Below are 25,660 nucleotides of genomic sequence, written 5' to 3'. Positions count from 1 at the left end.
GGAGACAAATTTGTGCAGTATTGCAGCCCCATGTGCTATGTTGCAATGCAAATCCAATTTGGTCCTCAGCCCCCTCCATTTCCATCACCGGAGGAGCATACAGGCCAACCTGAGTGGTGCTGTGACCCCATGTGCTGGGTCATAATGCCCAGAGTAGGGAGCCAGGTCCAACCCCAGGGGACAGGAGCCAGTACTGCAGGGTGAGCTCATTCTCTAACACTGTACATCCCTATGATTATCAGTGGTTCACAGTCATGCTGAAAGGGCATAACGAGTGGGGTCCCATAGGGATCAGTTCTTGGTCCGGTTCTGTTCAAATCTTCATCAAAGATGTAGATAATGGCACAGAGTACACTTATAAAGTTTGCGGACAATACCAAGCTGGAAGGGGCTGCAAGTGTTTTGGAGGATAGAATTAAAATTCAAAATGATCTGGACAAACTGGAGAAATGGTCTGATGTAAATAGAATGAAATTCAATAAGGACAAATGCAAAGTACCCCACTTAGGAAGGAACAATCAGTTGCACACATACAAAATTGGAAATCATTGCCTAGGAAGGAGTACTGAAGAAAAGGATCTGAGGGTCATAGTGGGACCACAAGCTAAATATGAGTCAACAGTCTAACACTGTTGCAAAAAAAGCTAACATCATTCTGGGATGTATTAGCAGGAGTGTTATAAGCAAGACATGAGAAGTAATTCTTCTACTCTACTCTGTGCTGATTAGGCCTCAACTGAAGTATTGTGTTCAGTTCTGGGCGCCACATTTCAGGAAAGATGTGGACAAATTGGAGAAAGTCCAGAGAAGAGCAACAAAAATGATTAAAGGTGTAGAAAACATGACCTATGAGGGAAGATTGAAAAAAATTGGGTTTGTTTAGTCTGGAGAAGAGAAGACAGAGGGGATATGATAAGTTTTCAAGTACATAAAAGGTTGTTACAAGGAGGAGGGAGAAAAATTGTTCTTAACCTCTGAGGATAGGACAAGAAGCAATGGGCTTAAATTGCAGCAAAGGAGGTTTAGGTTGGACATTAAGAAAAACTTCCTAACTGTAGGGTGGTTAAGCACAGGAATATATTGCCTAGGGACATTGTGCCATCTCCATCACTGGAGATTTTTAAGAGCAGGATGGACAAACACCTGTCAGGGATGGTTTAGATAATACTTAGTCCTGCCTTGAGTGCAGGGGACTGGACTAGATGACCTCTCAAGGTCCCTTCCAGTCCTATGATTCTATGCCCCACCCCCCACTCCTCCGCTTTCCCTGACAAAGATTCCACAACAGGGAAAATGGCTATTAAAAATGTCCATGACAAAATTGTAGCCCTACTTATGAGCCATTAAAAAAGGGATTTGGACAGATAATCGCTGGTCTACACTGAGAACTCACATCGGCGTAGCTATGTCTCCCAGAGGTATGAAAAATTCACATCTCCACAAGACATAGCTATGCCAGCCTAACCCCAGGTGAAGTCAGTGCTAGGTCAATGGAAGAATTCTTCCGCCAAACTAGCTACCATCTCTTGGGGAGGTAGATTACCTATGCTTATGGGGAAACCCTTCCTATCAGCATAGGTAATGTCTACACTGAAGCACTACAGCGATATAGCTGCAGCAACAGTTTAAGTGAAGACACCGTAAATTTCCTATTAAAGTTACGCAACTCTACAGAGCCACAGTTACTGCCAAATAAATGTGTAACTAGCGAGTGACTGCATTTAAAATAGATTTGGGCAAACGATTGCCCACATCTATCAAAAACTAAGTTCTCTAAAATAAAAAGCAAAATGCAAAACAAATTAAACTATGACATACAATTTTAATGAAGCCATGTAATGCAAATGTTAAGGCAATGTGTAGTAACATTTTTGCTTACTAGTCAGACTGTTAAACATTAACCTGAATATGTTGTGTGAGAGAGTTGATTGTTTGCAGTGTTGGTTTAGCTGTATTGGGCCCAGGATATGATAGAGAGAAGGTGGGTGAGTTAGTATCTTTTATTGGGCCAACTTCTGTTGGTAGAAGAGACAAGCATTTGCGCTTTTCAGAGCTCTTCTTCAGGTCTGGAAAAGGTAACTAGTGTGTCAAGATGGGACAGATTAAGCACAGAAACCACTTAAAATGAAGGGGTAATTAACATCTCTGCATCATAGGACAAAGGAGGGTTAATAGGTTACAAGTTGTTGGAATGAGTCATAAAACTAGCAAGTCTGTTGAGACCTCTCTCTGAGGAGAAGGTCTACATTTAAAAACCTGGACCACTGAGTGCTTTACTAAAAGCTTCTCCTGACGGTGTGGTTAATCCACCTTGGCCAGTAGGGGCCCATATAGTGTTGTCTACACCGGGGGTTAGATCGGTATAACTGCATCTCTCAGGGATATGGATTTTTCACACCCCGGAGTGATGTAGTTATATCAATGTAAATTTATAGCGTAGACTTGGCCTGAGTTAAGATTCTCAGTGGCATTAACTTTTGCATTTCCTGACATGTTTATATTGACATTAACATTGCATTTATTATGCTTTTAATAAACTTTATAATTAAAAATTTAAGTGAACTGGTCAGGACTCAAATATTTGGACCCTTAAATTGGATAGCATCATCTCACTGTACGCAAGTCATCCAAACATTGGCCTATCCTATCAAACTAATTTTTCCCCACCCAGTTGCCATATACTTACGCTCCAATACATCTGTTAGTCTATAAGGTGCCACAGGATTCTTTGCCGCTTTTACAGATCCAGACTAACATGGCTACCCCTCTGATACTGGAGCAGGTGATCTTTTGATTTAAAGAATAACAGAAACAAGTTCAGTGTGTGTGAACTCCTTGAAAAGTCATTTACCATGCAGGTCAGAAAGGCAATGCACTTTTACAGTGGATGGGTGGTTAGGAAATCAAATTGTGCCCCACCTTGAAGCTTCCTCTTTTTGTTCTTTACTCCCAGACCACCTCAGGACTTCTGACTTAGAGATTGAACACTACTCCCTCTGGAACTTAATATTATGGGAGTCAGAAAGAAAGGTTCCCTCCTTTCCTGTTGTCCATCCTGGTCTAATTCACTCTTGTCATGCTATAATAGTTTTTGTTCAAGAAATGAATCCATCTCTAATGTTAATGAGTTACACAAATGGAAAGAACTACCTTGACCCTGATGATAGATTACATTTTCCTGTTTTATGCAGTTTTTTTTAATGCTCTAAGCAACAAGGACTCCTCCACTTCCTTTGCTGGGGCTGCGCCATGTGTGTTCACCCAGTACTGTTCCTTATTATGCCAAAGTATGTCTTTGCCCTCTTCAGATACTTGTATATAGGTATGTTTCTCCCCTCGTTCCATTTAGTAATATAGCTAAGCTATACCTCTGTTCTTTTATATTTTTTGTCAGTCCGTCACTTCTTCCATCCCTTTAATCATTTGTGTTTTACTTCGATTTACACTAGTTTGCAAACATTTTTCTGGTGTTGAGGTGCCTTGAATTAGTTCTGCTGAATACTGCAGCTGGAAACAGAGATTGGCTATGATAGTCCTGCTCTGCCTTACACTCTCTTGCAACTCCAGTTGCAAGAATCACTCAGCTTCATTAATCATTTCCACTCCTAAAACAATGTTTAGTTAGGTGTATTAATGTATGTTCTTAGGGCAGATTTTGGTATTACATTAATGAATTTAGTAGTTATTTGATAATAGCTATAGTGAACACAAAGCTTCCAGTTTGAATGGGATCCAAAGCCCACTGGAGTCTTTCTATTAAGTTCAATGAGCTTTGTAGGGCCTAATCCTGCACACTCAGGCAACTAGCTCTGGCTGCAGTTGATGGAATTGCTTGCATGAGTAAAGACTGCTCATATGAGTAGCAGTTAAGACCTACATAGTTTTCAAAAAGGATTAATAAATTGAACATCATTAGAAAGTGTTTTATTCATATCTTTCAAAACAAAGTTCCACAACATGAACTACACTAGATATAGTCAAGTTATTTCAGAATTAACCTTTGTTTTCTAAAACCAGCATCACTACACAATAAAACTTGTTTTACAACTAACTCAAGTCTCATCTTTTGCATACAAAATATGCTCTTTACATTGAAATACACATTATTAACAAAGCAGGAACTAGAAGCACATACGCTAAGATTGCTCAGTGAAAAATGCCTCAGCAGGGACTTGTTTTTTCTGCAACAGAACATCTGTTGGCTATGTATTTTCACAGAAACTTAAACTGATGGGAAACTTGCCAGTGACATTCCCTTTGTCAAGGAAAAAAAATCCATAACAAAAGCATGTCCAACGTAGCTCAAATTCTGCTATGAAACGATGTCAGAACATGTCTTTTCCAGAATGGAGGGCTGTATGTTAAAATACAAATAAAATTTTATGCAAAAGTCATCTGAAGCAAAACACTGCATTGCAAAAATCAAATTATTCCGTTAGTTGCTTCACAGTTTATTTTAAATATTAACTGAGATCATTAATCTCCTGCCAACATCTTCAATCCAATATTTGACTGATCATTGAACAGAAAATCCTCAGAATCAGATGTCTGTATTAAGAGTATGATAAATAGTGCATGTTAAAAATTGTCCAACAGATCTATAAAATATTCCATAACAATAAAAACAAAGTAAAACAAAGCTAATGTTTTCCAAATATAGAACTTAAACTGTGGAAAAATTTCAACTCATATCCTGAACTTCCTTGTTCATACAAGTTAAAAGCTAAACAGCTCCTTATAAAATGTTATAAGGATTTGTTTTTAAAGTTAGTGCAGATTAGCACATTTAGAACTCACTATGAAACAATTTTACTAATCTAGGACCTGATCCCACAAATCCTTACCGACAAGTATTTCCTATTGACTTTGTAAGAATAAGGCCTACTTGTGAGAATAAAGGTTTGCAGAGTCACAACCATAAACAGCTTTGCAATACTAATTGTGCTCTTTATTTTAAATTCTAGTAAATATTAGAATATATACAATTTTAGTACAAAATTATGAAAAACTACAATTTTAATAATAAAACTGAAAATGCACCTTCCAAACATACTTAGTAGTCAGAAGGAAATAAGTATAATCAAATCACTGTTTGGCACAACAGAAAACACAGTAATATGCTTTTTATTTTTAAGCAACCTAAGGTCCCAATCCTGAAATTGAGTCTGCCTGGAGCACCAGTGAAGTTAATGAAGTCCACCCCACAGACCCTGTTGTAGGAGCAGGGCTTGAATGCCAAATCCTGCCGAGTATTTCCATTGCAGTCAATGGGGCTACTTGCATGAGACCAGCAGTATCTGACTATAACTGTTATACATTTTTAAGAGTTAAAGCTTGAATTCTCTTTTTTTAGTTGCCTTGGGTACTTTGCTGAAGAGTAGACAATTTACCATTATCCAATAGCATCAAAATATGCTATGCAGGGTCCACAAGTTTTCAAAATTTCATACTACTTTTTGTTAGCCCACACTATTTATTGTCATGTGGGCCATCTTCCAATGAAGGCCCCCTTTGGAATTGGGCTAGGCAGGCTTCCTCTTATTTCTCGCTACTTCTGTGGGTGTCCTGGCTCTTCATTGTGGCCAATGGACCAGGTTGGGAACCATTTTGTTAGAGTTCCAAGGCATGTTTTCTAGATATGTGTTGATTCAAGTACTGAATGGTTACAGGGACTACCAATGCAAACTCTAGGCCTAAGCATCAGAACAAGAATAATGAAGGGAAAGATAAAAGCCTTTAAAAATTCTGTAGGATTTGGAGTGATAGTTTTGCCACTGTCTTCAAAGGGAGTGGGCTCAATTGTTTGTATATTTTCAATCAGCAAGCGGTTGTGATGTGCAACTTCTACTACCCAATATTCAGACTAACGTATGACAAGTGCTACTACAATTCCAACTGAGAATATCTGGTTAAAAACTAAACAGATTTAATGGCTTCCCCAAAGTTCCAAAAGCCTCAAGAAAAACAAGTCGTTTAGGTTATTTGGTATAGCATAGTATCAAATGTTTTCCTTTGTGGCTAGTCAAACTACTAGCTTTTCTAAACGTCTTTAACAGCAACGATTGCATTTTGGTTTAAATACAATACCCATGCTTCAGCTGATGTCAGATCGAACCATAAAGTATGCAGATAGCTGACCAATAAAATGATCTCTTCAGAATGTATTTTTTCCCACTCACTATTGTTTGTATAAAAAGCTCAGTTTACAGAACCTGTACAAGAGCAACAGTCAACTAGATTAAATGTTGAATGAACTGTAGTGCAACCCTCAAAATGACAATAGATATTCAAGTGTATGATTTCAGATGTCTAGGTCTCAGTTTATGCACAAGTATGGTGTAACTGTAGAATTGTTCTGTTTGTGAAGTGTAAGTTTAAAAAAAGCAATTCTAATAAAAGGTTAGTTAATTTTATTACATTAAAATTTATAGTCGCTAAACAAATGCATTCTCCAAATATTCTTGAGTTTATTTATGCAGAAATTAATTAAGAGCCTTCCATTTATTAAAATCCCACTGAAGTCAATGGATTTGGATCAAGCCCATAGCCAGGAAGTTTCATCTCTGATATTAACTAGTGACATGGGGTGAATTATATGGCCTAATAGACATTTTCTACACTCAATCAGCCACCACAAATTACATACCTACACAACTCACTGGCTATTGTAAGGATAAAAATAGTCTCATGCTAGACAAATCTGTAGAGCCGTGCACTCAAGACCCAAATTTATAATTAAATAATGAAGTGAAAGAAAAGCTCCCAATACCACAACTCTTCTTTCTCCAAGGGCCTGATCCAAAGCCCACTGAAGTAAACAAGAGTCTTTCAGTTGACTTCATTAGATTTTGGATCTTGCTCCAGGACAACAGAAGTTTTTGGATAGACCCCCTACATCTGACATTCAGATGTCCCGTGGGGAAAAATCCCCCAAAATGTTAAGGAAGTAAATCTTGTACCTACTGCCCACAAAACATTCACTCTTATCTTGTATGTCTATGTTCACTTGTGTAGTAAAAAACAAAGCAAAATAACCCACACTTGTCTTGCAACAAGTAGTACAAAATGAAATAAAGTCAAAGTGAATTGCAAAATACAGAGAAAGTTACGTTATTCACTTTTCTGAAACATGACAAATTCAGGTGTTGTAATACCTAGTGCTTTTACAATGATCAAGATTTACAATATAAAAATAGTTACCCCATACAGTGGACGGCATGTACATCTTCAGACAGTATTTGCCAGTCACAGTATTAATCACAGCTTCACACTGTAGCCACCAATATTCCTCTGCCTACCTTCCCCCACAAACAGTGGAGGAAAAAAAGATGGCCATTTGAGCAGGTCCAGAAGGTTAAAAAACCTCTGGTAGGGGCTCTGGTAGACCACAGACAAAGAGAATTCCATGTTAGCTGCAGTTTATATAGACTAGAGTGTGTAACTTTCAAACATATAGGCAACCTAGCAAGACAGTTAAAATACATTGTTTTTCTTTTAAAAAAATTAAAATATGGCCTCTATTTATGTATTTAATAACATTTAAGTGGGAATGTCTTGACAGTTTTTAAAATGAAAACTGTCCTCATGCAAAGCTGTCTATTGTCTCTCTCATTTAACCTCTTTTACCAAAGCCTCATTCATAGTGTGTGTATATTTTAAAGGTACCTTCAAGTTTTCTTCATATCTATGAAACTGCTCTCGTTTTTTTTTTTGTTTTTTTTTTTTAAGAAAAAAAGAAAAGGCCTAGCATAAAAAAACTTTAGAATTCACTAAAACTCAGATGAAACTGACAAATTTTAAATTGTATGTGTCCATGAAAGTGTATTCTTTGCTGTGAGTTAAAGATTTTATCCAGTTTGGTAAACAGTTAGTTTATAAGCATTAATATGGTTTTCATATTAACCATACATTTCACTGTATTAACAACTTTTACTATATTTTAGGTACCAAGACTTCTTATCTTGTTTAATATCTAGTCTGATAGGTTGCAATTTATGTTTAAGGATGCAATCTGGATTGGCATTTGTAGAATGTTTGTCTGGATCTTAAGTGCACATAACTTAAATGTAACAAACATAAAACATGTTACTGCACGCGAATCCTCATAACTTTATTTTAAACAATGACATAAAACTACCACCTCCATGACTCAAATATCCCTGGCATATTTTATGACAACATGAAAAGAATTTTGCCTCCATTGTCAAGTTGTTTATTAGATTTCTTGTTGGGGATGAGCAAGGTCTCCTTCAGCAAGTATGAAACATATGTTAAAAAAACTAAATGAAAGCATGTTTTCAGTCAATGTTGGTTATGTTGACCTCTTGCAAAATGGCAAGCAAAGTCATATTTATTTTTACATTTGCACCCACATATGTTGCACTGAAAAGGATTTTCAAACCCATGACATCCCATGTGAATAGTATAAAGGATATTGTCTGCAAAATACATGTCACAGTGCTGGCAGTGATGCAGAAGCTGAGGATCCTGAACTGGAAGGGTTGGCGCTGGAGTACTTGGCTGACTGTTACTTATGCTAGGAGTACTAGTATGGACGCTGCGATCACTACTTGGACCTGCCACTGGACTGTAGTTTCTTTGACTGTGTGGGGGCCGAGGATCTGGGCTAGTAGGAGATGAACTTTGAGGAATATTTGTTGACACAGATGAAACTACTGCTGGTGCAGTAGGTTGCTGTATTATAAAAGGCTTTTCATCTTGGCATGGTACAACATCAGGAGATGCTGGGTTTTGGTTTTCAGGTGGCAAGCTAGACAACTGTCCTGCTAATGTTGATAGCTGATTTAATGGATTGTCTATCTTAAGGTCTTGTGGATCTCTCGCCAGGCCACCAGTCTGTGTTGTTTTTGTCATGCTTTCATATGCTTCAGTCTGAATATTTGGGATTTCATGGGTGAAATCATTAAGGTAGTCTGGCTTCTGAACCACCATGGAAGGTGGGCTCAAATTAATTAATGATCTTCTGCTGTATCCCAGATTGCTGGTCTTCTTCTGCAAAACCCCCCACATTTTCTTGCTGCTCAGGGAAGACCTAGTACCTTTTATAGGTACCATTTTATGCTTGCGTCTACGATGATGAGACAGGTTACTTCTGTCACTGCAGCGGAAGGAACACAATTCACATTTATATGGTTTTTCACCAGTATGTGATCGCATGTGCGCTTCCAGATGACGTTCATAGGCTGATGCAAATGGACATAGATGGCATCTGTGTGGCTTTTCACCTGAAAGAGAGAAAATTACAGTGTAACAATTTATGTATACTTGTGCAAAGCAGCCTAACAGAACATGGAAGAGAGTGAATGTATGTGGGGGCTACTAACTGAATAGAGCATTTCATTTTTTAATCAACAGTTCAAATCCAGTCCAACTCACTGCTAATGGAAGGTTGCAGGGTGTCATAAGTGAAATGAGTTTGGAGGTCTCCTCCTGCTTTCAGTAGGCAAGTTTAAACTTTAGAAAAGCCACCACTATTACTACAATTGACACTAATTGAGACCCTTGTTGGAATGGTGCGAAAATATGAATGGTATGTAGTCTGAATAATACTCACACCTCTAGAAGTGCTTTGTCCAAAATGGGTTTGAGGCATGTAGGCAAGACAGCATGGCAAAGCTTGTTCAGTTACCTGCCATAGCTTTATTTGTTTTATGAATAACTACGCTTCAAATTGAGATTTGCAGTGTTATCAGTCTGCCTTTTTACAAGCACCCACGTGGCTTTCAAATTTAAGAAAAATATAAGGACAAGTTTTTAGGACCCTGTGGTTAAATTAAAAAAAAAGTAAACTATGCCCCTGTAGAGTTAAGTGCTGTGTCACGGAGATGCAATTCTCGAGACACCCCTAACATCCAGCCCCCACCATCATGGAGTAGAACTGCACTGGTTACACTGTCTGGGGAGGTTCTGTATTCAGGAGGCTGGAGCTAGATTTTGGCTTTTTAATGATGCCAGCTGAGCTCTGGTAGAATACCAGATATCATGTAGGCTCTATCCTCACTAATGCATTTAAAGTGTTTGAAAAACCATTTTCAAACATGATTACAGGAAACACATTCGTAACAGTACAGTCGGCGCCTATGATCTTCCTTTAAGATAGAGAGATCCTTCAGAGTTGTTTAGATGAAACCTATTCATTTGATCCAGAATGTTTCAAAAGCCCAAAGGTTTTAGTGCTTTGTGTTCTGGGAATTAAAACTCCAGATTTATGCTAGTAAAGAGGCTTAATGCCCTGCTGATGGTACTGATATCGTTAACTTCATAACTAGAATTATAGACCAGCTTCCAGGAAGGTGCTGTTCCATTAATTCTTCTACAAAGACTCCAGGGTATAACAGGTGTGACCTTTCTCTCCTTGGCACTAGGGAGAATAGCCTTAACTTTCTCTCTAAAGAAGTTTCCACAAACTGACTTCCAAAAAGGAAGTATGTGTCTGCAGGCATCTACCATTGATCTCGCATTCATACAAGATTGTAGGATGCGTGCATCTGCTGCTCCCAGATGAGAATTTTTATGTTTATATTTCTCCCAGGGGATATTTAGTTGGTTTTCTGCCAGAATTCAAACCAGTATTTTCTCAAGCAGGACTGGTAATCCCGATATAGAAAAATTGGGAAACTTTCCAGTGACAGGCATCTTATTGCTTAGTATCACAGCTTGGGACACTCAACTGTGATTCTTTCTTCTAGCCAGACCTGCTTTACCACCAGCTTCAGAAGAGAAGCGCAAGAAAAAGCAGCGGCAGCCCTTGGTGTAAGGTACTTTTGTACTATCTTTTCAGAGGTTGGCACGTGTTCACCAACTGGGACTGGATATCTCTGTAATAAGCATACAATTTATACCAAGATTAAGCAAACAATCACATAAAGACAGGAGGGGACACTGAGCACTGGAATGCCACCCCTGAAAGATAATTTAACAGCTTTAAAATAAGAGTTATGGGAGGTTCCACTATGAAATGGAAGCATGGTGAAAGGGAGTAGGGCTCTATTGTAACTTATACTTTTTGGAGAATGGAAATTTTCAGTTTACTAACTGATCTTTAGTACTCAAAAATGCCTTCATTAATTTTAGACACTGTGCTTTTCTTGTAAAATTGGCCTACAGGCAGATATTTCAACATTATCTTCTAGTAATAAAATATAATTTCATGTACTAGTGTAAGCAAAATATTTACTCAGTTTCTTGGTTTATAATTAGTGTTTGATTGAGACCATCACAACAACAAGAGCTATTCTCTGAGACCCAAAATCCTGCCAACATTTACGCATGTGCTAAAACTTTACCAGAAGGACTAGTCCCATTGAAATCAATGCAACAATTTATGCTAGTAAAGCTAACCACACACATAAATGCTTATAGGATTGGGGCCTAAACAAGCATTATGAAAATACAGCACCTAATCTTTTAAAAAGGGAAAAATCTTTAAGAAATCCCACAGACTTTGCGTACAATTGAGGAAAGTTGTCATCACTATGACACTGTTGGAAGATACATACACACGTCTGCAAAGCCTATGAGTGAGTTAGTTCCATATACACGGAGCATAGAATACAGAGGCACTGAAACACTGCCCCACAGCGAAGTACTGTAGAATCCTTCATACCTGTGTGAATTCTGATATGCTCTATAAGCCGTGCTGTTCCTTTGCTGGCATAGTTGCAATATCGACACTTCAGTTTTCCATCAAATGTCCTTTCAAACCCATCCACTAACATTCCTGAGTTTTCATCCAGTGAAACTTCAACAGAAGGATGATCTAGTCCATTCTGATCACCATCTGCTCCAGCTATAAACAGTAAATGCAGTAGAGATTCTGACTGAGAATCACTGGGTTGTTGCTTTTTGTTACAGTGACACTAGTCCAAACTTCTTAGCTCCTTATTCCCTTAACCCCCACACAAAAATAAACTAATGAGAAATAAGTTTTGATGAAAAATGTTTTTTTACAAAAGACTTCCCCCAAAGATTCTACAGCTTTACAGACTAGTATAGTAGCCTTCATAATAAGTATGTTCAAATGCAAACATCAGCACAATCACCCCCCCAAAAAACTAGAATACTTGACAGCACTGAAGAGAGCCTACCTCCCTGAAGGGCATCTGCTTCATTGTCCCCACTAACAGATCCAGAAATCATATTTACATGGTGTGTCTGTTGAGTAAGATATTCCTGAAAATCTTTTACAAAGTCCAGAGGCTCCGGTTTCTTTTCACCCATATTCACACTTTGAGTTTACAATAACTTGTGCCTAGAAAAAAATCAATCAGAGAACATTTTACTGAATTTGAAACAAAAGAATTCACATTTACCGAAACCACTGTAAATCAAGGATGACATCTCTATAGTCTTGTTAACTAAAATGCATATGGTCAAAAGTAAAATACACATGAACAGACAATCATAAGAGTATTGTTGAAATCTTCACAGCAGCTCAATGCTATTTAAAGATCTCAGATAGTCACAGTTGGGAAGATGGTTCTCAGCAACAGTATTATAAATACTTTAAATTTAATAAAATGATGTAATAAAAGTCAAAGTTTAGTTGACTATGTGGACACGAGAACAAATTTCAATCTAACTTTACCATTCAGTTCAGAAATATTAAATAATCTTTACAAAGGTTTAGATTCAAATAGAACATTTTTTGACATTCCAGACGATTTTTTTCTTAAATGCCGAGATTTGACATCTTAGCATGGAAGGAAATTTATTGTAAAGAAGAGACTTCTTGCATTGACAATTTTATACTGTAATTGTTCTATAACTTAGAATTTTATGTTCAGAAATAATATTTCTCACGGACTTAAAGTTAGGCACATGCACAGTTATGGTTCATGAAATAATGAACCATAACTATGCATCACAGTGCATTCAAGACTGTCAAGAATGTTCATCATCATCTGGCAAGGAAAATTATATTTTGATTTATTCAAGTTTCAAATCAGCAACTGAGGGGAACAGATTTCAGAGGATGAGAAATTCCAAGTTTTCAAGCGTCAAATTTGGTTTCAACGCATATTTTCTGTTAGTGTTATAAAAATCGTATAAATTAGAGGGAACTCATTCATTAAGAAGAGCTAAATTACAAAACAACGTTTAATCTTAAAGTCACTGAGATTTCAAAGTAGTACTGATATTATTACAGTACCATCACTTTCTCAAAGTTTCAAGTAACTTGGATACATTTTACTTTTTTTGGTAAAGAAACCCATTTCACATCCAATAGTAAAGCTTACGCCTCTTACCAACAATATGAATTGAAGTAGTGAGTCTAGCACTCTACTCATCTGTAAATTGGACATAAAAACCCTACCTACATTAGTGGTTTTGTGAGACTAAAGAGAACTGATTATTTTACTGCATTAGATGACTAAAAAAATTCATTTAATGTATATTAAAGAAATTAAAAGTCTATACGTAAAAATACTTGGAGACTTGAAAAATCTTCACTGACATGAACTGAGCAGCTCAGCAATGCCTGAGGCTACCATTTTATTGATTATTCCAGTAGGAAACAGAGCTGAATGACGCATATCATGACAGGAAAATCAGAGCTGCAGCCAGAGACAAGAACACAGCAGGAGATTTCTCCAGCTATTTTTAGCTAAGTTCTTTAGTTTTTCCCTGTGTTTGTTTTTTAAAGGTCTACATGAATTGTACCTGAATTTCAGTTTCCTCCTAGGTAGCAAACATACTCCAACCTGTACTCCCAGTAGGTCAGACAGAAAGCAAGGGAGCACAGCTGCCCCACTTTCCCTAGAACAAAAAATAAATAAAAAAATTAGTCTGTCAAACTTATGTTTTCTGATTTCTTAATCAAATATTTTTTAGCTTCTTGCTTAACTTTCAAAAGAGAGGCTCCCCTGCAACAAATAAAATTCATAGCAGTAGTTCAATTATTTCATTACATGAACTACATTTCCAGAAGGAGATCCTTTCATTGACCCCAGCCACTCCTCATACATAGAAAATATGAGAAAATTGAGCAAAACAAAACCCAAAATCTGGCATTCAAGTTAATTGGTTTTAGTGGATACTTAACAGCAAAAACCATATTAATAGCGGCTGTAATGAGGCCTTGGATTGTAGGAGTTGTAGCCATATTCATACTGGGGGTAGTAAGACTGTCCTTGTCTGTGCTGTTGGTAGCTGTTACCCCAGCTTCTTCCTGGCCACTGATCAGATCTATTACCATCTTGCCAGCCGTGCCTATCACCTCTGCCTCCAAACTGCCTGCCATCTTGAAACCACCAAGCTGTATGGAGCTCTCAAATACTTCATTCTGCAGACAACTAGTAGTGATCCACAAAACAAATTTTGGGGGAACCACTTTTCTGTAGGACAGGCAACTGGAAAACACACACTGTAATAGTGTTGATTTTAGTGATGGGAAGAGGGCTTACAGTGGCAGTGCTGCATAATTCTGTGTTCCCAGCCAAAGAATTTGAGTTTAATATTTTGTATAGGACGTGGGGTTTCGTTAGACTGCATTATCTTTCAATAATAAAAAAATTCACCATTTGTCACTCTTTTTCAATATCACCATTGTAAATGACCAGACTTTCATAGGACTTTGACTTGCAGCAAGTTTAAGATGGAAGATAAGTTTCAGTCTGAAAAGGGACAGTTTCAATCAGACGTTTCAATTGCTGCAAATTATCACAGAAATCATTATCTACATTTCAATTGGCAAATCCTTTCATTTTACAGTAATGACCAGAGTTTCATTAGATGATCTGCAAATGTCCAGTACCAAACTCCAGATCACTACTAGTCACACAGTGCTTTGCATTTTCAAAGTTCTTCACTAACACCGAATTAAATAACTTGTAAAAGTCACTTATGAGGCCTAATTCAGCACATACCACTAGAATACTGGTTTTCTGCAGACTCTTTAGAGAGATGTCTATATGAACCTTTCTTTCACAATAATGCTTTGTATTAAACAATATAGTATTAGTGCAACATTCTACTGTATTGTTGATCCCAGTTTGATACACCAGTTAAGTCACTTGCTACTTGCCCAGTAATAGCTGGAAACTTTTCAATGTCAACATGCTAAGCCCCCAGAATAGGGAGTGTCTCCTATACCAATTTACTACAGTGGTATGCAACCTGTAGTCCTTGAGGGCAACTGTACTAAGAAAATTTCTATTAAAATACAAATTGAAAATCTGTTCTGGAAGTGTTTCCTAGAGAACATAAGTATTTGAACAAAACCCACCACTTCAGGAATACAGTATTAGGCTCAACCCCCAACAGCTTCTCCTGAAACTTCTGATGTGAGGTGAGAGCACTGAGAAGTTGCTGTCCTTTTCCTGCTGCAGCTGTTCGCAGCTTCCCCACTACTCATCTGCTGCATGTCAGGAATGACATAAGAGAAGCAGATCAGGTTACACTATTCTCTGCTTACCTGCCAAGTTGCCGGAGTCTCTGGGAGAGCAGGATGGGAGCTCAATCAGCTCTGCCTTAACCTATAGAAATGCCTAGTGAAGGATGTCTCCTCACCCTCACACAGGGCAGTCAGGCAGAGGAGAAAAAAGAGAAGCTGAAAACGAACCACCAGTTATGGCTCCCTGATTCTCTGCCAGAGGTCAGTTTAGAGCCTTGGGGTTGTTCTACCTTGCACCAGTTGTAAGTGGTCCCTAAGGGACCACTAAACCATAAACCAGCTGAGGATTGCCAGAATGCAACATGCTTCAGTGGCTTCCCCTACACAACTTGACCCCAGCAGGGCGCATCAGGATGGAAGCATAAAAGCTAGCTAGGTATATGTGGATGGTGCCCTCCTGAGAAAATCTGTCTCAAAAAAGTGAGCGTGGTGTCTTGACTTTTTTGAAATAACATGTTCAGGCTGAAAGTGTTGGATACCACTGCTGTTCCAATTGCCTGATTCAGGAACAGCACTAATGAGCTTCAGAAGCAGTATTTGGTTCTTATTTGGAAGGATAGTCAACAAGATGTACTTTTGGTGGTTTGAGAGAATAAAGGAGAGGACCTTGGAAACATCAAAGGAGTGAAATAGGAGTGCTACCTTATCAATTCAAATCAGTTCCACTTTGTCCTTTTCACTCCAATATTGAAGAAATACAGAGGCAGAAAACCACTCTGGAAGTATATATCCCATACATATAGAGATAACTTTAATAAAATATGTAAAGTCCCACAAGTCTACAGTGAGAAACAAAATCAAGACATTCCTAGTAACATGTATAACAATTATACTTTCTAACAACTCACCAACAACCACATACCACACAACAGAACCACTAACCCAGGAACCTATCCTTGCAACAAAGCCCGTTGCCAACTGTGCCCACATATCTATTCAGGGGACACCATCACAGGGCCTAATAACATCAGCCACACTATCAGAGGCTCATTCACCTGCACATCCACCAATGTGATATATGCCATCATGTGCCAGCAATGCCCCTCTGCCATTTACATTGGTCAAACTGGACAGTCTCTACGTAAAAGAATAAATGGACACAAATCAGATGTCAAGAATTATAACATTCATAAACCAGTCGGAGAACATTTCAATCTCTCTGGTCACGCAATCACAGACATGAAGGTCGCTATCTTACAACAAAAAAACTTCAAATCCAGACTCCAGCGAGAAACTGCTGAATTGGAATTCATTTGCAAATTGGATACTATTAATTTAGGCTTAAATAGAGACTGGGAGTGGCTAAGTCATTATGCAAGGTAGCCTATTTCCCCTTGTTTTTTCCTAACCCGCCCCATTCCCCCCCCCCCCCCCAAGACGTTCTGGTTAAACTTGGATTTAAACTTGGAGAGTGGTCAGTTTGGATGAGCTATTGCCAGCAGGAGAGTGAGTTTCTGTGTGTGTGTTTCCGGGGGGGGGGGGGGGGGGAGAGAAAGCCTGGATTTGTGCAGGAAATGGCCCACCTTGTTTATCATGCACATTGTAGGGAGAGTGGTCACTTTGGATAAGCTATTACCAGCAGGAAAGTGAGTTTGTGTGGGGGGGGGCGGAGGGTGAGAAAACCTGGATTTGTGCTGGAAATGGCCCAACTTGATGATCACTTTAGATAAGCTATTACCAGCAGGACAGTGGGGTGGGAGGAGGTATTGTTTCATGGTCTCTGTGTGTATATAATGTCTTCTGCAGTTTCCACGGTATGCATCCGATGAAGTGAGCTGTAGCTCACGAAAGCTCATGCTCAAATAAATTGGTTAGTCTCTAAGGTGCCACAAGTACTCCTTTTCTTTTTGCGAATACAGACTAACACGGCTGTTACTCTGAAACCTGTCATTATGCAAGGCACTGCATTTAGCCGTATGGAGTGGAAATCTATCAACTGCATGAAAAAACTTGTACAGATACAGACAGACATCATCTTCCTTTCCAAATGCAAACAGATGGACATCGTACCAAAAGGACTGAAGGTAAAAAAATCCATTACAATCTACATACCACACAGACTATGCTGACAGCTTGTGCCACACGCTCTCAAAGAAACTGCGGAATCACCTGATCAACATCCTCTACAGCAAACAGGGAAAGATTAAGAATGAGCTCTCAAAAATGGATACTCTCATAAAAAAACAACCTTCCACACAAACTTCCTCGTGGCTGGATTTTACTAAAACTAGACAAGCCATTTACAATGCACACTTTGCTTCTCTACAAAAGAAAAAGGACACTAAACTTTCTGAACTACTACATGCTACAAGGGGCCACAGGAATGGTTCCTTCAACCCACCCAGCAATATTGTTAACATATCCAACTATACTCTCAGCCCAGCAGAAGCAGCTGTCCTATCTCGGGGCCTCTCCTTCTGCCCCTCCACCACTACGAACATGATACAGTTCTGTGGTGACCTAGAATCCTATTTTCGACATCTCCGACTCAAGGAATATTTCCAAAATACCTCTGAACAACATATTAATCCACAGAGGCCTCCCTACCAACACTACAAAAAGAAGGATTCTAGGTGGACTCCTCCTGAAGGTCGAAACAGCAGACTGGACTTCTACATAGAGTGCTTCCGCCGACGTGCACGGGCTGAAATTGTGGAAAAGCAGCATCACTTGCCCCATAACCTCAGCCATGCGGAACACAATGCCATCCACAGCCTCAGAAACAACTTGACATCATAATCAAAAAGGCTGACAAAGGAGGTGCTGTTGTCATCATGAATAGGTTGGAATATGAACAAGAGGCTGGTCGGCAGCTCTCCACCACCACTTTCTACAAGCCATTACCCTCTGATCCCACTGAGAGTTACCAAAAGAAACTACAGCATTTGCTCAAGAAACTTCCTGAAAAAGCACAAGATCAATCTGCACAGACACACCCCTGGAACCCCGACCTGGGATATTCTATCTACTACCCAAGATCCATAAACCTGGAAATCCTGGGCGCCCCATCATCTCAGGCATTGACACCCTGACAGCAGGATTGTCTGGCTATGTAGACTCCCTCCTCAGGCCCTACGCTACCAGCACTCCCAGCTACCTTCGAGACACCACTGACTTCCTGAGGAAACTTCAATCCATCGGTGATCTTCCTGATAACACCATCCTGGCCACTATGGATGTAGAAGCCCTCTACACCAACATTCCACACAAAGATGGACTACAAGCCGTCAAGAACACTATCCCCGATAATGTCACGGCTAACCTGGTGGCTGAACTTTGTGACTTTGTCCTTACCCATAACTATTTTACATTTGGGGACAATGTATACCTTCAGATCAGCGGCACTGCTATGGGTACCCGCATGGCCCCACAGTATGCCAACATTTTTATGGCTGATTTAGAACAACGCTTCCTCAGCTCTCGTCCCCTAAAGCCCCTACTCTACTTGCGCTATATTGATGACATCATCATCATCTGGACCCATGGAAAAGAAGCCCTTGAGGAATTCCACCATGATTTCAACAATTTCCATCCCACCATCAACCTCAGCCTGGTCCAGTCCACACAAGAGATCCACTTCCTGGACACTACAGTGCTAATAAACAATGGTCACATAAATACCACCCTATACCGGAAACCTACTGATCGCTATTCCTACCTACATGCCTCCAGCTTTCACCCTGACCACACCACACGATCCATCGTCTACAGCCAAGCTCTGCGATACAACCGCATTTGCTCCAACCCCTCAGACAGAGACAAACACCTACAAGATCTCTGTCAAGCTTTCTTACAACTAAAATACCCACCTGCAGGAAGTGAAGAAACAGATTGATAGAGCCAGAAGAGTTCCCAGAAGTCACCTACTACAGGACAGGCCTAACAAAGAAAATAACAGAACGCCACTAGCCGTCACCTTCAGCCCCCAACTAAAACCCCTCCAACGCATTATTAAGAATCTACAACCTATCCTGAAGGATGACCCAACACTCTCACAAATCTTGGGAGAAGGCCAGTCCTTGCCTACAGACAGCCCCGCAACCTGAAGCAAATACTCACCAACAACCACATACCATACAACAGAACCACTAACCCAGGAACCTATTCTTGCAACAAAGCCCGTTGCCAACTGTGCCCACATATCTGTTCAGGGGACACCATCACAGGGCCTAATAACATCAGCCACACTATCAGAGGCTCGTTCACCTGCACATCCACCAATGTGATATATGCCATCATGTGCCAGCAATGCCCCTCTGCCATTTACATTGGTCAAACTGGACAGTCTCTACGTAAAAGAATAAATGGACACAAATCAGATGTCAAGAATTATAACATTCATAAACCAGTTGGAGAACACTTCAATCTCTCTGGTCACGCAATCACAGACATGAAGGTCGCTATCTTACAACAAAAAAACTTCAAATCCAGACTCCAGCGAGAAACTGCTGAATTGGAATTCATTTGCAAATTGGATACTATTAATTTAGGCTTAAATAGAGACTGGGAGTGGCTAAGTCATTATGCAAGGTAGCCTATTTCCCCTTGTTTTTTCCTAACCCGCCCCATTCCCCCCCAAGACATTCTGGTTAAACTTGGATTTAAACTTGAAGAATGGTCAGTTTGGATGAGCTATTGCCAGCGGGAGAGTGAGTTTCTGTGTGTGTGTGTGTGTGAGAGAGAGAAAGCCTGGATTTGTGCTGGAAATGGCCCACCTTGATTACCATGCACATTGTAGGGAGAGTGGTCACTTTGGATGGGCTATTACCAGCAGGAAAGTGAGTTTGTGTGGGGGGGGGGGGGGCGGAGGGCGAGAAAACCTGGATTTGTGCTGGAAATGGCCCAACTTGATGATCACTTTAGATAAGCTACTACCAGCAGGACAGTGGGGTGGGAGGAGGTATTGTTTCATGGTCTCTGTGTGTATATAATGTCTTCTGCAGTTTCCACGGTATGCATCCGATGAAGTGAGCTGTAGCTCACGAAAGCTCATGCTCAAATAAATTGGTTAGTCTCTAAGGTGCCACAAGTACTCCTTTTCTTTTTGCGAATACAGACTAACACGGCTGTTACTCTGAAACCTTTCTAACAACTGTCACACTAAAACCACCTGAAGGTAAAACCACAACAAAACTAAATTGATAGGTGAGAAAGATCCCCAGGTACCCTTGGTTTGAAAATAAGTCAAAGGGGTTTCCCTACTTGACATCTTTTTTCATTTGTTAAACATGATTTTTCCATTTTCCTTTCTTTCTTGCTCAACACTAGCCAACATTCCAATGGGTTATTTATGTCCTTGTTTATCAACATTGATTACTGGTATCAATTGTGTCTAAAAAATTATTGGAATGGGGTTAACCAGTGGAGGTTTCCTAAGATAGGCTTTATCTGCTATTTTTGGAATCTGATACAGCGGCTGAAATTCAGCCGTGGAGTAAGTGGGTGCTGTTGTGACAATTGGGCCTACAAATTTACCCAAAATGTGAGCTCAATGGTAATAAGTATGTATAAATTCATAAAATGTTACAGTACTCTGTAACAACAAAGGTTGATGGATAGAAGTCCAAATGGAAGACAGAATAACTGAATTAGTCTAAATAAAAAGGCCTAGTTGATATGACTCAGGGACTGTTAAAATTACACTTGATAAAAACAGGATATGTGGAGCCAGAAGTTAATAAGCTAAGATTGGTATGTCAAATATTAGGCCCAACTGGTGGACAAAATAATGAGGGGATAGGCTATTCCACCCTCACTCCCTTTTTGGGGTCCTTAAAAGAAAGATTTTGTGAGGACATATGGAGAGAACAGAGAGAGGCTACTGGAGTGAGTGTCAGTATCACCGTTGCCAACCCCCAGCTTCCTGGGTCCCTAGGTCTTCATCATCTTGATCCTGAGAGGTGTCCTAAACAGAACGAGCCAAAGAGAGAAGCCCAGATGACATTGCCCCCCCTACCATCTCCAGCTGAATCCCAAACATCACCTAGGATGATAGTTATTACCATCTTTAATGCCATGTAAGAGACTGTCAAACAAGGGGGCTTTTCCTTCTAAGATGAACTGAAAAACAACAGCAGCAGCAACATCTCCAGCCCATCTCAACTAACTTCTTCTCTTTTCCCCAAAAGGACAGTTATTACCATCTTTTGATACCATCTAAGACACTAACAACAGGGGGTTTCTCCTTTTAAAAACATGCTCCTAAAGGGAAAGGGAACAAAAAATACTGTTACAATGAAAGCCTTATTTAATACTTTGCATTTCAAAGGTTTTAATAATTTCATTCTTTTCTGTACCTTTAATACAAGGTTAAAAAGATTTTTAATGGTGTGTTTGCCATGATGCTAAGCAGGCTGAGATCTCTGTATACCAAGCTACAGGCCTTGTATAACTCTGTTTAACATTAGACAATGACTGGGTTTTGTCACCACCTTTAGCTCATTTATTCCATCTAAATTAATACAAGCATGCCACTCTATTGGCTTCCAAAGAGTCGTGCCCTTTTATGGCAGGACTGAATATGGTCCACTATTCTCTCTTCTGATCACTGTAAGTTAACTCTGGGCACACCTTTACACATCAATTTTGCCTACCCTCTTTCAGATATCAGCTTCCTCTAGGTTTAAGTTAACTTGTGTTCCATTTGTTGGTGACTCCTGCAGTAAAACAAAGATACCAGCTCATGCATTAAAAAGGGGGCGGGGGAGGGGGATGGGAGAAAGCAATTTAGATTCCAGAGGCCATGTCTCACCAAGTTATAACTTTAAGGCATGTCAAATATAGGGATTAAACCAGTGGTGCACAAACAGGGGGGTGCCAAAGGTTCGGGAGGGGAAGAGTTGGGGGCCGGGTGGTGTGAAGAAACTTTAGCCTTTCACCCTTTAAAAAAAACAAACCAACAACATATTAATAAAAGCACAGGCTGGCTTATTTTCAACAATTTAAGTTTCATAACTACTGCAGGCCTACTATGCTTTTAAAATTAATTTTGATTCTCTAATTTTAAAACTCATTTAATGATTAATAATTTATATTAAAAGACAAACTGGTAACATATAAAAGAATAGTTGAGAGCCTGGGACCTTTCAAGTGAGTTAGACACTATAACACTAAACTAAATGAACGAACAGTCATCTCTGTTTTTCCCCCTCCACCTTCTGGCATGAAAAATAGTTTCAGCTCACAAGTAATGGAGAAGGGGTATGACAAATTCTATTAATGGTGGGGGGGAGGGTGGGGGCCTGCGAATGGAAAAGTTTGCGCACCACTGGACTAAACCATTCAACAATGAAGATTAGAAAATTGAGTTTTGGGATGGCTCAACAGGAATCAACATTTAAAAGAACTATATTTTCACCAAAGAGTCTATTGTGATACTCTTTGCTTCAAGGGGAAAATTGATTCATGTGGTAATTTACACAGTAACATTTCAGTCTGAAAAACTCTAACAGATGAATGAATACTGAAAAGTGCAACTGGGGAAAGACAAAAGATATGATTTAGTGGTCTGACCATCATGTTTAAATTAACTCCATTCCCTCCATTCAACTCCACTGAACCTCAGATGCCCCTCATCCTTCTGATGTTCGTAAATTCCCAACAGGATTTAAAAACTAACTCAAACCTCACCATTTTCTGTTTCGCATGCAAGGAACACTTCTGTGACCTTGCTTAAATGAACAAATAGCATATCATGCATTTAAAAAAAAATGCACACAATTTTTCCCCAAGAGAGAGGAGAGAGAGAAAAAAACCACAGCTGACAGATACTAATCATATTACATACTAAAGTTGCTCATGACATGGCTATGGGTACCTGAACAGAATAAATTAAGCTATATATTTTAGTGTGTAATTTTTAGATGACATCTCAAACTACTCTTATGAAATTCTACTCATGTGGAGAATATAATTTTTTTTAATGCACCACCAAGCATCGTGGAAAATGGAAGGGTAATAGATTTTGTACCTTAACTGGTAAGTTTTCATGATAATTTTGACAGGCCGTATATAGTATTCCGAGATTCTACCTACTACAAGCGTCACAGAGTTTTTTATAGCACATTCTTTAAGAATAGGGGGTTTGTTTAATTAATTGTTCTTGGGCAACATTTTCCATCCTATACTTCACTGTTGTATAGAGTACTGGGTGGGCACTGGTTGTCTGCCTGGATACCCCCATTCACCCTAAAGCTAGCTGCATTTCAGCAGTGCTGTATGCATATATTCTAAAAAATGCTATAGAATGCTTTAATATGAAAGCCTTACGTAAAATATTACTGAAGTCTTCTACAGGTCTCTTAAAGTAAAAATTCACACACATGCACTGTGGAGCCTTCTGGTTTGCTCCTACACTTCAGATACCATGGCTCTGAAATAGCTGTGACACAAACAAGCAGTTTGAAAACCTTTGACAGCAAGCAAACATACATATGAAGTGTCACATTTTCCTTCAAGGAAGTCTCTCTGATACCATCTCAGCCTGCTATGAAACCACTAGCTGAGTATCTCAGAATGAAGGGATTCTTTCATAAAGCGAAGAATCAAACACCTGTGAACCCCAGTAACTGTCATGTGACTTATTCTATTACTTTCTTCCCAAGGAGTACCAGGAGGAGGAGGGGAAAATCAGGATCTAAAGCAGTCCCACATAATGCTCAAGGTTTTAAACACAGTTTCATGACCTGAGAATTAATTCCTCACAAAAAGTTACTAACAACTTTTCAAAGAGCTCCCACCTGGCACTCTTCAAAGTCTGTGACACAAATAAGTCTTCATACAAAGGCCAAGAACCAGATTCTCCACACCCCATTCAGAGCACTGCTTCCCACACCAGTTGCCTGGTAGGAGCCAAACATGGGAGGAAAACAACACTACCACTGCAGAATTCTGTTAAGCAAACTCGATTGAAAGAAAAGAGGGTTTATAGCAGATTCATATCCATTCCCAAGGGGGTGCTATGAACTCCAGGCCAGAGAAAACACTTCCCGAAGACGGATCTCTCACACCCATCCCACATTCAATACCCCTCGTTTGTGTCGGTTTAAGTTTTGTTAAAAATTAGACCACCTTTGGAACCGCGCCAGGTGCATCTGTCGGCCATCCGCCCTCGCCATCTGTCTCCCCGGCGGAGCGGTGCAAGAGAAAGAAACGGCCACCCCATTTCTGGAGAAGGGAAAAACCCCCGTGGGCCTCCTCCCTTAACTCCGGGAGCGAGTGGCAAAGAGCGGGGGCACCCTATCCCGCCGGGGGCCACACACACATCCCACCCACTCACCTGGGAGCCAGACAGAGAGCAAGGAAAGCCCCCCCCACTCACCTGGAGGCAGAAGAGAAGACCCACTGCCCCCCAGGGGTCCGCCTCTGCAGGGCGGGGAGCTGTCACTGCTTCCGCCCTCGGCCCCAGCCCCACTGCAGCCTCCTGCTCCCCGAGGACAGGGCCGCGGCCCCGGGTGGAGAAGACAAGGGGGCTAGTCACAGGCGGCGACGGCGGCGGCCCCTGGGGGATGAGGGCACTGGGCGGCTCTCACCCGCCCCCATAGCCCGGCTCCTGAGCTACGGGGCGAGAGCATCACTCACCTCCCCTGCACCCCACCGCTCCCAACACCCACCGCAGCCGCCATGTTTGTTGTGAGTGTCTCCCGTAGTAGTCGCCCCGCCCGCCCCGTTCCTCCCACCTCGCGAGACTGGCGAGCCCCGCGCAGGCGCAGTCCGCGCGCGGTGGCCGTGGCGCTGGACGGCCGCTGCTGCGAGCCCGAGCGGCGGAGGGGCTCGCTGGGTTCGCCGCCGGCGAAGGGGAGTCGGCAGCCGGGGCGGCGGCGGCGGCGGCAGCAGCAGCGAACATGGCGGCAGCGGCGCTGTGGCGGAGCTGCGCGAAGGTGACTCGTGAACCTGCAGGGGTCGGGCTGCCTCTGCCCCGCTCTACTCGCGGGCCGGGAGCCCCCTTCTCCAAGGAGGCGCTGCGGGGTGCCGGGTCCGCCCGGAGAGCGGAGGCCCCGCCCCTCTGCCCCGAGCCTGGCCGCGCCCGGAGCGGGGTTGTCAGCTTTCTACAGGCACAAAACCCGAACGCTCTGGCCCCGCCCCTTCCCTGAGACCACGCCCCTTCCTGTGGGGGGGCCCCTCTCACTTTCACTGGCTCGGGGGCTGGGGTGCAGGAGAGGCTGAGGGCTCTAAGTGGGGGTGCGGGCTCTGGGGTGGGGCCAGAAATGAGGGGTTCGGGGGGTGGGAGGGGACTCCGGGCGAGGG

At 40.9% G+C, this 25,660-nt stretch overlaps 2 protein-coding genes across 3 annotated transcripts in view; one reads left to right on the top strand and one right to left on the bottom strand.

Moving 5' to 3' along the window:
- Positions 1 to 7,781: 7,781 nt before the first annotated feature.
- IKZF5 (IKAROS family zinc finger 5) lies at positions 7,782 to 25,222 on the bottom strand. 2 transcript variants are annotated; one of them, XM_084632955.1, is made up of 5 exons: positions 25,093 to 25,222; positions 13,684 to 13,779; positions 12,108 to 12,271; positions 11,627 to 11,809; positions 7,782 to 9,245 (listed from the first exon to the last, which is right to left on the bottom strand). In XM_084632955.1, the coding sequence occupies exons 3-5, from the start codon at positions 12,238 to 12,240 to the stop codon at positions 8,302 to 8,304; spliced, it is 1,260 nt and encodes a 419-aa protein (XP_084489081.1). In that variant the 5' UTR covers positions 12,241 to 12,271; positions 13,684 to 13,779; positions 25,093 to 25,222; the 3' UTR covers positions 7,782 to 8,301. The 2 variants fall into 2 exon arrangements, with proteins under 2 accessions (XP_084489081.1, XP_084489080.1); XM_084632954.1 differs by lacking the exon at positions 25,093 to 25,222 and adding an exon at positions 24,735 to 25,044.
- The window catches only part of ACADSB (acyl-CoA dehydrogenase short/branched chain), a 30,799-nt gene continuing 30,296 nt past the window's right edge, over positions 25,158 to 25,660 (top strand). The window contains exon 1 of the mRNA XM_084632956.1: positions 25,158 to 25,293. Coding sequence (XP_084489082.1) covers positions 25,258 to 25,293 — 36 coding nt within the window. The 5' untranslated portion in view covers positions 25,158 to 25,257. The remainder of the gene's footprint in view (positions 25,294 to 25,660) is intronic.

This window comes from Lepidochelys olivacea (genome assembly GCF_965140295.1).
Source record: "Lepidochelys olivacea isolate rLepOli2 genome assembly, chromosome: 7".
Classification (NCBI taxonomy): domain Eukaryota; kingdom Metazoa; phylum Chordata; order Testudines; family Cheloniidae; genus Lepidochelys; species Lepidochelys olivacea.
This window is presented reverse-complemented; position numbering and strand designations above follow the sequence as displayed.